This window comes from Stegastes partitus, unplaced genomic scaffold (assembly GCF_000690725.1).
Source record: "Stegastes partitus isolate 25-593 unplaced genomic scaffold, Stegastes_partitus-1.0.2 Scaffold1479, whole genome shotgun sequence".
In the NCBI taxonomy this organism is placed as follows: domain Eukaryota; kingdom Metazoa; phylum Chordata; class Actinopteri; family Pomacentridae; genus Stegastes; species Stegastes partitus.
This window is the reverse complement of record NW_007579210.1, coordinates 5,492-17,732: the sequence shown is the minus strand read 5'-3', so window position 1 is coordinate 17,732 and position 12,241 is coordinate 5,492. Positions and strand designations below refer to the sequence as shown.

General features: G+C 41.3%; 1 protein-coding gene across 1 annotated transcript; it reads left to right on the top strand.

The window, feature by feature from the left end:
* Window positions 1-1,274: 1,274 nt before the first annotated feature.
* Window positions 1,275-4,575, top strand: LOC103370758 (homeobox protein engrailed-2b-like). Its single transcript, XM_008299906.1, has 2 exons — window positions 1,275-1,770; window positions 4,259-4,575. Exons 1-2 carry the CDS (start codon window positions 1,275-1,277, stop codon window positions 4,573-4,575), a joined length of 813 nt encoding a protein of 270 aa, XP_008298128.1.
* The last annotated feature ends 7,666 nt before the right edge of the window (window positions 4,576-12,241 follow it).

The window sequence follows — 12,241 nt, the reverse complement described above, 5'->3', positions numbered from 1 at the left end:
AGACCTAATTTCATTGGAAGTTGCCATAACTTAAAAAGGTTCATGAAAGCATTAAAGTTGTTTTGTTGTGTTCAAGCATTATTTTTTAGACTGTATGCTTTAAGGCAGGGGTGTCAAACTCTGGTCCTCGAGGGCCACAGTCCTGCATGTTTTAGATGTTTCCTTCTTCCAACACACCTGATTCAAATGATCAGGATCTATCAGGCTTCTGCAGAGCTTGATGATGAGCTGATCATTTGAATCAGGTGTGTTGGAAGAGGGAAACATCTAAAACATGCAGGACCGGAGTTCGACACCCCTGCTTTAAGGCATTAAATTTCAAACTGTAGCTGCAGACCAGTTGCAACATCTTATCAGAGCGTCCCACTCCATCTAAAGCAGCTCAGATGTGTTTTCTTTTTCTCTGCAGACACTGGCTGTCAGTGCCAATCATTTTCCAGCTCACACAAACACTGACTCACCATCAACACATCGTATGTGGGGCACTGTGACATTGTTGTCTCATAGCAACCTATAGTTCATGTGATGACTGGAAGTGAGCAAGGCTCTCCTCACTGTTTGTTACCTAACAGCTGGCCTGGACATTACTTTCCAGTAATCGCCTTTTCAAACGTCAACCCGCGCCTTTGAAAGTTGAAGTCATGAGAAATGTCCGCTATACCCTGAACGCATCGTGAGTTAACTGAGTGGATTGGATTAACCTGCTCCTCCAGGGAATTCCGGAAAACTCACATGACATCAACTCTGCACCTCTATTGGTCCGAGGCACGTGTCTGAGAGCCCCGTGGTGCAACGTCATCACAGCGTCCGTCAGCCAATCAGAAAAGAGAACCAAAAATCTGAGCTGAAAGTATTTGAGCGGCGTCGTTATTAGGGCACTTTAGTGCTGTTGGAAGCGTCAATAATTGTGTGCAGGGACCCGGAAAAATTAAATACAAAAAAAGAAAAAAAAAAAGAGAACTCGTTTTGCTAGTTTGAAATAGTAATAATAATAAAAATCGCGGATCAAGTCCAGTCATGAGGAGGAGGCTCCTACCAGAAACTGAAGCATGATTCTTCTTTGTCAATATCAGCAGAGGCGCGTTTTCACAGCAAAACAATAGCTATAAACTACTCTGCCAAAACGGAGTTCGTTGTTCTCATCACTGTTTTTGTTTGTTAGAGTCACACATAAAGCAATTATTTCATAGGAAAGTGAAACGGACGCATCAGGAAATTGGAATTACTACTTTGCAGAAGGACGCAGGTGCTGAGAGTGATCAGGCTTCATCATTATGGAAGAAAATGCTCGCCGAGACGCAGAGCGTCCAGGGGACTCGGGAGAGGAGTCCAACCCGGCCATCGTGCCTCTCCTCCAGCCACCTGGCAACCAGCAGTCCCACAGGATCACCAACTTCTACATCGACAACATTTTGAGACCAGACTTCGGCCGAAAGAGGAAGGATGGAAGGACTTTGGTTCGGGAGGGAGACGGTCTGGGAGTGATCATACGAAGAGAGGAGCTGACAGGGAGAAAGGCTTCCAAAACTGGCAGCCCTCAGCTGGGTGGAGCAGGAGGAGAGAATGAGGACTCGGAAGCGTCCGACGACCAGCATCTGGACTCTGAGGCCGGGAGGCCTGACCTGATAGCCGGTGATGTGGCAGTGAAGGACCGTGGGGACGACGAGGACCGCTGCCGCAGCCCTCAGGCCAGCACGGCCCCGGCAGCCAAGCCGATGCTGTGGCCAGCCTGGGTTTATTGTACCCGCTACTCAGACCGCCCGTCATCAGGTTGGTGAAACACATTCCTCGGTCACTTTTAGCAGACTGAAAGGAAAAATAGGCAGCATTCCAGTTCCGATTTCTGTATCAGTTAAAAAGTCTGAAATGTAGAAAATCAGCCAGTTTTTCTTTCAGAGGAAAAATGCTCCCATTGCATTATTTTCTAGTTTTAGACACATGTAAATGAATAGTCGTTAAAGACAAATGGTATATTTTGTGAGCTGTGCCAGCCCAATGCAGTTTAATAGACACATCACTTGTAATAATTGACAAACCTATTATTGCATTATCATAACTAATATTATCCCCATTAGCTTATTTCACAAGGTACTTTAAATAATAAAAACAAAACAAAACAAACTTTCAAAACACGTAGCCTATTTTACATTAAACTATCTGCTTTAAACGCTGATTAGAAAGTAATTCGGGTGTTTTTTTCTAAAGGAATTCGATGTGAGTTTTAGCTTTAAAATAACCAAAAAGTCCAAGTGTTATAAACTTAAAGTTGAAATTAAATAGGAGTCAAAAGTAAAGTTGGAAATGTATAGAAGTGAAGTAAAATTAAGTTTAACGCTATTGTTCCCCGTCTTCTTTGTTGATATTCGATTAGCATATTTTTTTGACAATGGGGTGGGGGGGTGTAAAAAGTGAAGGCCCAAAAAAAGATAAATTCAATGTGAATTGCTGAACAACACAGTTTCAACGCCTTTTCATCCGCCGATAAAATAATTTTTAATGACTATTTTTTACTAAGATGACCAAACTACCGGCGGTGAGAAAACTGCGTTTAAAGCATTTTTCTATCCACACAAACCAAAACGCCTTTAATGTGCTGCCGCAGCGCTCTGCTTTGACCTGCTCTGTTCACTCTCAGCATTACATTAAATATGGTTATTTTATCTGGAAGCTAAAGTTAAAGGTTTGCTGCAGGCTGAGGTTGTTTTCTAAGTCAACACATGGTGCACTTGGACTTCTTCTTTGTCATGATTTAGAGACATATTGAGCTGGTAAAAACGCTAAATCTCACCAACAGCCCAGAATAGGGAGAAAAATATTACGATCTATCGAAGGGGCGTTTGGAAGAGCTCCAAACGAAGCAAAAAGGACAGGCAGAAATGTTGTTTTTTATTGTCGTATGGAAACACAAAAAAAGTTTCCATCGAGGCCCGAGCTTATGGAAATGACCACAAAGGGCCTTCAGAGAGGTCATGGGGCCTGCAGCCTCCCGTATCAGACCTAATAAACACAAAATAACTTTAAAATTGCTAAATAATCCATTGAAAGATAAGCTTTGTGGTGTGTTTTGCGCAGTGTTGTCACGCCAGCCCTGTTAGTGGGCTTCTACTACAATCATTGATTTGTCTGCTGTGTTTCTTTTCCTTCAGCTGCACGTTTTCAGATAGATTGTTTTCATCCTTTCTCATTATTCTGGATTTAATTTCATCCGGACAGAAACGTCGTCACAAACAAAAGCGGTTGCTACTCTTTTTAGGAAACAACTTTTTAAAAATGGAGTTCCTATGGTAACAGGGAGGGAAAGAGGCGCCTAAGTTCCCATCCTCCATCATATCCTAACCCCACCCCCATCTGCGCCCTCCTCCTCCTCCTCCTCCTCCTCAATGAAGTCTGCTGCAGACACCATGCAGCCGGACGGGCTCATATAGAATCTCTTCCAATTAGCTCCAGTTAGGGCTGGGTTAAAAGTTCTGTCCTGGAAGTGTGTCTGGGAATAGTTCCTGTCTGTCCTGAAACCTCCTCTTTCAAGTATTAAAGCCAAACAGGTGCTTACAGGGCCAAGCACATCCATCACATACAGTAAATGGTCAATAAGCAGCCATGTGAACATGTCAGCATGTGAGCAGTGGTGATGATTTGAATGTAGAATAATGACAGTGAGAGGAGAAAGCCACGTTTAGAAACTTTATGATCTTAATCTTCCGTTTTTTCCTTTACTAGATTTATACTAGAATGATAAATTAGAGAGTTGGGTTAAAATGTTAAATTGTACAATTAAATAACCATCCATTCATTCATATCTAGCTATGTGTCTATCTATCTACACACACACACACACACACACACACACACACACACACACACATATATATATATATATATGTGTGTGTGTGTGTGTGTGTGTTATGTGGACCTATACCTTTACACAGCGATGTTATTCTGCAATATTCTTTGATACTCATTTGTGACCGTGGTTCTGGGTTTGCCTGGTTCAGGTCACATATTGAAAAAAACAAAACAAAACATTAGGACCTAATCAGACTTACCTGAATCCCCTAACAGGAAGCTAAATGTGATCTTGACAACCTGGCGCATGGAAACTGAAGCAATAGGCTCCTTCTGTTGACCAACAGGCCCATTTTTATTAGCCGGGTTCATTATTGCTGTCCACCCGTGAAACTGTGAGAAAGCTCAGAAGGACTGTCCTTAACCACTGGCTGTCATTTTTCATTTTGTCTCCCCCCTCCAACACCCACCCAAGGGCCCAGATCCCGCAAACCAAAGAAAGCGCCGATCCCGACTAAAGAGGACAAGCGGCCCCGGACAGCCTTCACCGCGGAGCAGCTCCACCGGTTAAAAACTGAGTTCCAGAACAACCGGTACCTGACTGAGCAGCGGAGGCAGAGCCTGGCCCGGGAACTTGGCCTCAACGAGTCTCAAATCAAAATCTGGTTTCAGAACAAACGGGCCAAAATCAAGAAAGCCACCGGGAATAAAAACTCTCTGGCGCTGCATCTGATGGCGCAGGGACTGTACAACCACTCCACGGCGAAGGACGGGAAGTCGGACAGCGACTAGCGGAGACCAAGGGGAGGGGAGGGCTTCTGAACCATGCAATAAAATCACTCGAGTACCAGCATTCATAGGCTATTTAAAAAACTCAACCAGAGACGATGATGTGCATTGTGTTGGTCTTCTGTGTGTGTGTGAGGTGTGTGAGAGCGCAGGCTGCGACGTGTCCACAGGGCTGCAGGTCTGACGGTGTCCGGTCCAAACTCCGAAAACGTGCTGCGTTCATGTCACAGCCACAAGTCGGAAATTTCCCAAGGCCTTGTTCCCCCTTCAAACCGCAACCTCTGTGAATTCACAGGTCCAGTTCAGACAGACTCCTGCTTGTGACCATTCAGTGATACTATCAGACAACTTGAGGCTCCATCAGCGTTGACAGGGTGTTTGTCAGGTACAAAATAGACATTTAGCCTATTGCTATTTTTTGTTTACAATTTCTGCAGACAGGGCAAAACAGTTATTTTTGAGATACATATATGTGTAAAATAAAATGCGTTTTGACAGAATTAAGAGATAATTATATTTTTTTTTTGGAAAAAAAATGCAAAATGTAGGTTAAACATGAGGCTAAGTGAGCTGAAATGAATGTTGAGAATTTTTTATACCAAATACCCTATCTTGAATAAACATGGTGAGAAACGTAGTATATGTTAGCCAGCTTCCACACTGATTTTTTATTTTTATTTTTTTTTTACATTTTCCTGAATCCAGAATGCAGGACTGGTGACTCTAAAGAACCAACTGCACAGAGATGTTTGTCCAGATCAGTTCAGACAGTGAGCTCCACGGTCTAGGAAAAGTACTGCCAGTGGACAGAACAGAACTTTGAGTGGCCCCCTTGCGTAAAAAGAACTCTGATGGTTGTTGGAGGCGGGAAAAGTGAGGAGCGCAGTGTTGAGGTGTGAGGAGGCGCTCCGTCCTGCAGCTCTGTGTCACCGCCAGTCTGCTCACCAGGCCTATATGCTCAATCCAAAGATTTTTTTCTGCTGCATTCTGGGAACTGTGAATTAAGAAAATAGCCTTAACTTTGTGTTTTATGTGTTTCTGACTTTCTTGGCTGTTTTCTGCTGTTTTCTTGGTTCCGACTGTGTTGTGACGGCGCGCTGCGGTGAATGTTTACCTGCGGCTCTGCTGGCAGCAGGCCAGGCCTCCGCTGGCGGCCCGGTGCGCCCCGCGATGTGGGAATGTATCGACACCTTTTACATTTGGAATTAAAGGTCTACTTTATAGAAGCTGTCTGGTGAACAGTGTTTGATGACAAAATTCATATAAAAGATTTGGCACACGACTGCTTTGGATTAGAACACGTTTTCAGATTTAACAAAATCAAAAATGCGTTTTTGTTTTTTTATTTTCTATCAAACTTTCTATTCAAATTTCCAGTACATTTACATTTGTCAATAGCTATATCTTTTTTTTTTTAAATTCAACCCCAACCATGTGCCGACTTGGCACCCTTCGGCCAAATCCTGGACCTACAGGCTACATCCACGAATGTTCAAGGAAATAGTTTTATTTGTTGTTAACAAAGACCGTTATATTGTTATTTATGATACAACCAACATCTATAGCCATGTGGAAATGGGGCTCTGGAGTGTTTACATAACTTATTTTTCCTGCAATAACTTTTTTTCTGTTTGAATGCAACATCTCTGCGGGTCTGCTGATCCAAACCAAATCGGGGTCTTACGATGCTGTGAATGTTACTATCATTATTAATATTATTATTATTTAAATTTATGTTATCCGTTCTCAGTCCGTTTTTTTCTTGCATTCAGTCACAAACCTGGACAAGCTTCTGCCTTAAAGTTCTGTAAATACAAGCTGAAAATATTTACAGTGTTATAAAGAAAGAGCAGTTGTGGGTTTTTTTTAATGCCGCTTATGGGATTTTTTTTTTCTTCGTCTTTTAAATCAGGATTTTTAAGATAAATATTAGTTGTTTCTTCCCTCTCAGCTGAAATTCTCTTTTATATACAACATGTAAATAATTTATATCTTAATGGTGTGACGGTAAATAAACGACAACGATGCTGAATTGACTTATCAGATGATTTTATTTGGCTAAAAACATGAGACACACGAGGAAAGACTACACACACGAAAAGCTTCACAGAGCAGAAATATCTAGAATTTTGCTGTAAAGCTGTTTTGTTTGTTGGTTTTGAGTCTGAAAGTGTTTTTTTTATTAAAATCTCCTGATAATGATGAGCATTCCAGCATGAGAGCTCACAGCACATGGAGGAGGTCTGAACAGCTCCACCACTGCTTCCTCCTGTAAGCATCACTTCCTAAAAGGTTGCTCTCATCAGCAACACTCAGGCTTTAGGTTCACAGTTTGAAAAATGACTGGTCATTTACTAGAGACTTAATTATTAGATCACTGCAGCTATTCCGTTCAGACACTGCATCTTCCTAATCAGCTAAAAATCAGTGTCCATGACAAGTTGTTGGTTAGAAATGTCCTTTTAGTGTCCTCTTTGAAGCACATGATGAACTTACTGCATTTAATATGAAAAAAAAAGGTTTGCTGTTACAGGAGGATTATGTGAGACTGTGGGATTTCTATGCATAGAAAACAATTACACATTCAAAACCATTTGAAGCTCCTTCCATGCAGGCTGAAATAATAAAGCTACATTCAGATTACAGAGAAAATTGAAAAACTGTGATTAAAATTAAACTACTGCTATAACATATGGTGTTAACGTGTTGGAAGTCATAAGCAGGGGCATTAAACATACAGAAAACATAAAATAATTCTCAGAATTGTGATTGTGAGCACATGTGACAAGATTCAGGATGACAGCATCAGATCTGAGCAGCTTCACTGCACTTAAAACGTGTAAGGAGGAGAACAGCAGGAACAGATAGCCTAATCCCAAACAGCTGAACACATGGAACCACTTGGCTTTAGTAGTGAAGAGCATTTGTGCTTAAATGTTCAATTGTGTGAGTGGTAACATAGTTTCTGTAGTGGCCCTGGAGTCAGTTTTCACAACAGTGTAATTTCCAGGACTTTACACTTCAGAGAACTGAAAACTGTTCTGCCTTTCTGCACTTTGCTTTACCGCCGTAGAGTTTAAATTCCTGGGAATTTCTCATCCAGAGCTCTTTTGTGTGACCACTCTGAACTAGCAGTGGGCCATCTTTGCTTTTTGCTGCTCAGGATAACTACAGGTCTGCATCAACATACTTTCAAATTTACATTTACAAGATTACATGTAGCTAATTTGCAATTCAGGATATTTTTGTGTAAGTTTTTTTTTGAGTTATGCTTAGTCAGACTAACACAATATGAAATCCACGATGGAGTAAGGACAGCTGAAGCCACTGGGAAAGGATTTAAGAAAATAAGAAGGAGCCCAGTCTGCAAAAGACTCTCTTTCTGCACAATTAAACTCCATTCTCAACTACATTTTTAGGCAAAACTATTTAGTTCTAGTTATGTTTGTTTGTAACATAGCACAAATACCTTGTTATTAAGCATATCTTTGCCATTTATTGCATTGTTTTCCTACTGTTGTCCCTTTTCAACCAAGCAATCATATTATATGGGGCAGGAGATGTCACCCTGGTAACCCAGTAAATTGATCAGAAGCTTTAAATATGTTGTAAAAGAGTGTATTTTAACTCAAACCATGCTATTTTTCTAACCCTAACCAAATCGCAAGTGAATGTGTAGCTTAAAGCTGGGGTATGTAGAGATCTTGAAAAAGGAAAAATATCTGTAACTCTACACAAGATTCAAATCCCACTTTCCCAAGTCAAAGCTCTCCACCTGACCCACCGAAGGACGAGTACATCCAACACTCACTTGCTTACTGTGTTGCTCTTTTTGTGATTTCACTCTCTGTGGCTTATAAGACCTGTGATTGGTTAAACTCTTACGTCACAGGCTATATTTTCCAAAGCCAGAAAACAGAGGCAAGAGGAAGTGCAGAAGTATATATTTTTCTCAGATCACTATAATTACATTATGTTTAAAGGTTATTACAGGACTTTTTAGCACAATGATGCCAAAAAAACAAAAAAATAAAAAATACCGCCTACCTCAGCTTTAGGTGTAGAAACAATGGACACAAACCCAGTCTACTGATTTAAAGTCCTGCGTCTGCCTGATGCCACCACCAACCTCTTAATGTGGACTTTGTGACTCGTTCAAAAATGGAAACATGGATAGCAGGCTGTGATCAACAGGCCAAGACTATTGTGAATCATTTTACTATAAGCAACGTTCTCGTCCACTACACCAATAATATATTAGTAATAAGAACAACCTATTGGCTTATTATATGGATCTTTTTTGAAAGTCATTGTGACTGTCAGACAGTGAACCTATATTCTTTTTGCAAGTCAGAACTTAAAAAACAAGCTATTACCAAACCAGCAATGTGACCTTTGAAATATATTTTGACATTTTGATTTTAAGTCATCCATAGGATTTTCCAGGAGGTTATTCAGTCCATTTCTAAACATGTACTATCTATACAAATTGAGCGTGCCTGTGTTGTACAAATGACACAAAAAAATTGGCACAACACTGATAGAGTCTTCGTTCAGCTCAAGTGGAAAAAACGCAGGTGAAGTTTGGAAACAACCACTCGTTCATCACTTCCATTCATATCTTCACTTATTTGTCCTGATCAGTTTGGCTAAGTTGCAGCCGAAAAGCCCACAGCAGGGCAAACAGACCATTGCAGGTTCAGTTCAATTTTATTTGTATAGCGCATATTTACAACAACAAGTCATCTCATAGCGCTTCGGTTAAAACATACACAGTTAAGGACCTGGTTCATGAAATTGAGCTCAACTATGAAATCAGGTTTCTGCAAACCCCACAACTGCTTCCACAGCCAAGGTAACCAAGTCCACTGACAGCATTGCTAAAATCTTAAAACTTGACACACATGTCCATTCATGTCTGGGTGCTGTTTACCTGAACATTTGAACAAGGTAGAGTAAGAATGGAGAAAATTAAACAGGGAGGAGGAAAGAAATATGGAGAGCAGAGGGAGATCCATCAACAAAAGGCCAGAGAGTTGTCTGGGACTCGTGCATTGGCAGTGGCAGCAGCAGTGACCTGGGCTCTTTGAATGGCTGCAGAAGCCCTCATCTGCATTTCTTTTCTTAGTTGGTTTGTATGTGGAAGTACCGCCCAACGGTTGCTGACTTGATGAGCTGAGCTACTCTTGACTTGGGTGAGGAAAGGGAGAAAAAGCTGTGAGCTGGGTTTTATGCACAGTCTGACGCTGTCAGTCGAAGGGGTTGGGGGGTGACGGGTGGTGGAGGAGGGGAGAGCTCAGAATATACTGGCCAGAGAACCTGGATGAAGGGCAAAATGTTTTGGGTGTCCATGCAAAAAGCAGCAGGCGACAATAGTACAGCCAAGAATTGGTGAGAAATGGACATGTCTTTCCTCTTTGCTTCCAACTGTAGAGATCAGGGGAATAAATATGAGGAGTTCCACTTGTTTCCATGATAATTTCACGTCACTTCTATTGTGTTCAAATTAAATCATATTTGAAATCCTAAAGCTTGTTGTTACATTCAGAATGTTAAGAATGCAACTTATCACAAAGCATAATCCAACCATTTGGATTACGGGCTCCAACATGCTACATGTGGCGACCTACATGCAATGTCCTTCAGAGGTGAGTGCCCACTGTCTGCTTTTAGTGATGCGTACATACTAGTGTGACCCACACTCTTGTTGATATGGGAGGTAGGGCTATGTTCGATTTACAGTCTGTTTGAACTGCATGTCTGTTAGCCAAGCAGCTCCTAAGTGCAACCTGTGGATGCCGGTACAGACTAAGATTTGAGAAGTTTGGAAGGCGGGTCAGTGCCTCGGGTTCTTTTTCATGTTCCTCGAGCTGTTGTTGTGGTGTGTCAGGTTGCCTCTTCCTGTTTGCCGTGGGGAAAGTGGGTGTACTTGGTCTCCAACATTGTTTAGGTAGGTAGTAGTAAAATCCACATGAATACCAAGACCCAAGGTTTCTCAGAACAACATTGCATTGTAACGACATGATCAATGCTATACACTTCACCTGCTGGTGGTTTTAATGCTGTGGTTGATCAGTGTATGCTATTACCTATTTCACTGAGCTATGGAAAGATGTTCAGTTATCATCTCAGGCAGTTTTGTTATCTTCTCTAAAGTAATCATCAAAAAGCAGGTCTTTTCAATATAAACTACATGAAGATCGGTGAGGTCATGTCATAGCTTTTCTTTCAAGCTATTCAAGTTGAGAAAAGAATCTCAAGTCAACGTCCATTTACCACTTTCTTCCCTGAAAGGTTTCAGCTGAACCTCATGGTCTTCATCAGTATGTAAAACAGGTGGGAAATGGTATTTGTGACTAGATTATTTTATCTCGCACACTGATCTTTGCTTTTTGAGACACCAGTCAAATGTTGCTAAATCTGTCTATGGTAATATTTCAGCAACAAGTCTGGTTGTTCAAGGGTGAAAACCTAAAAAAACACATCTTATTTACCCAAAGTTCATGCATTCCCTTGTCATAAACTTAACCTCTTCAACAGACAGAGGCAAAGGGCAGACGGGGCAGAAAAAGGAAAAGTACATATCACAAAGTATTGATGTCTCCTCTGTCTCTGTCAGACAAAAGACGGCCCATCCTCCTTCCCCCCCACCGAGTAATTTAGCCATAGTTCTCTCAACGCTTCCTAATCAAACTTGGAATATGGAATATACAATGAAGGGGATGGGGGCTTTGTGGCGGAAATATAATTATGGCCACATAAAGCTGGTGAAGTTGGAGAATGGGGGATGACATCAGACCAATTTCACACCCAGGCCTCGGATGGCCAGGCCAAGCCTGGGCCTTGCTGCGCTACACTGATCAAAGCCTGCTGCAGCCGCCCCAGAAGCCGAAAAAAGGGAGACTTAACTATGCTAATCTCCAGGACAAATATATTTTAATCTTGTTAGAATACAAGTTAATGCTGCAGGCCAGTGACCAAACTTTATGCTATAAGAGTAAAGATACAATAATACAAAATCACACTTTGTCTCAAACAGTGTTTCTATATAACAAGTGAGATGAGTTTCAGAAAAACAACAGCTGAGGAATTGACAAATAGTCACAGCTTTGTAATAATCCCCTCAAGACAGTGTGAGCTCAGCATATATCCTAAAGGATGTGAAAGCTCTAGTTGTGACATACATTCTGCTGTTAGATGCAGTGATAAACTTATCTGTCATGGCACTCTGCTCTATAATCAGTATTCAAAATTAGGAATAAGGGCATGCAACAATTGCTTTGAAACAGAGCCTTTTCTGGAGGCAGGAAAGATTTCATTAGCTGACATCGCAAACTCACAGGAATGGCATCTATATTGAATGATTGTAAACCTCAATTTTTTTTAACCATACATATGCTCTGTATCAGTGCAGGACAAACTGTGTTCTTTACATAGCAAGGCAGAAAGCAAAGGGGTTGAGATTCGCTCTCCATCACAGATCTACAATCAATATTTGCTTTTTTCTTGCTGTACATCAATCTTTCCCGAACCTGTTACCACCGTTTTCCAATCCACATAAAAACTGACGGCTAACATTTTAAGACGTATCAGCTCAGGAGATTGTTTTCCAAAAGTGTTTTCAAATGAACTCCCTATTGTGGAAGTTTTCTCACTGGGCTGAACAAAG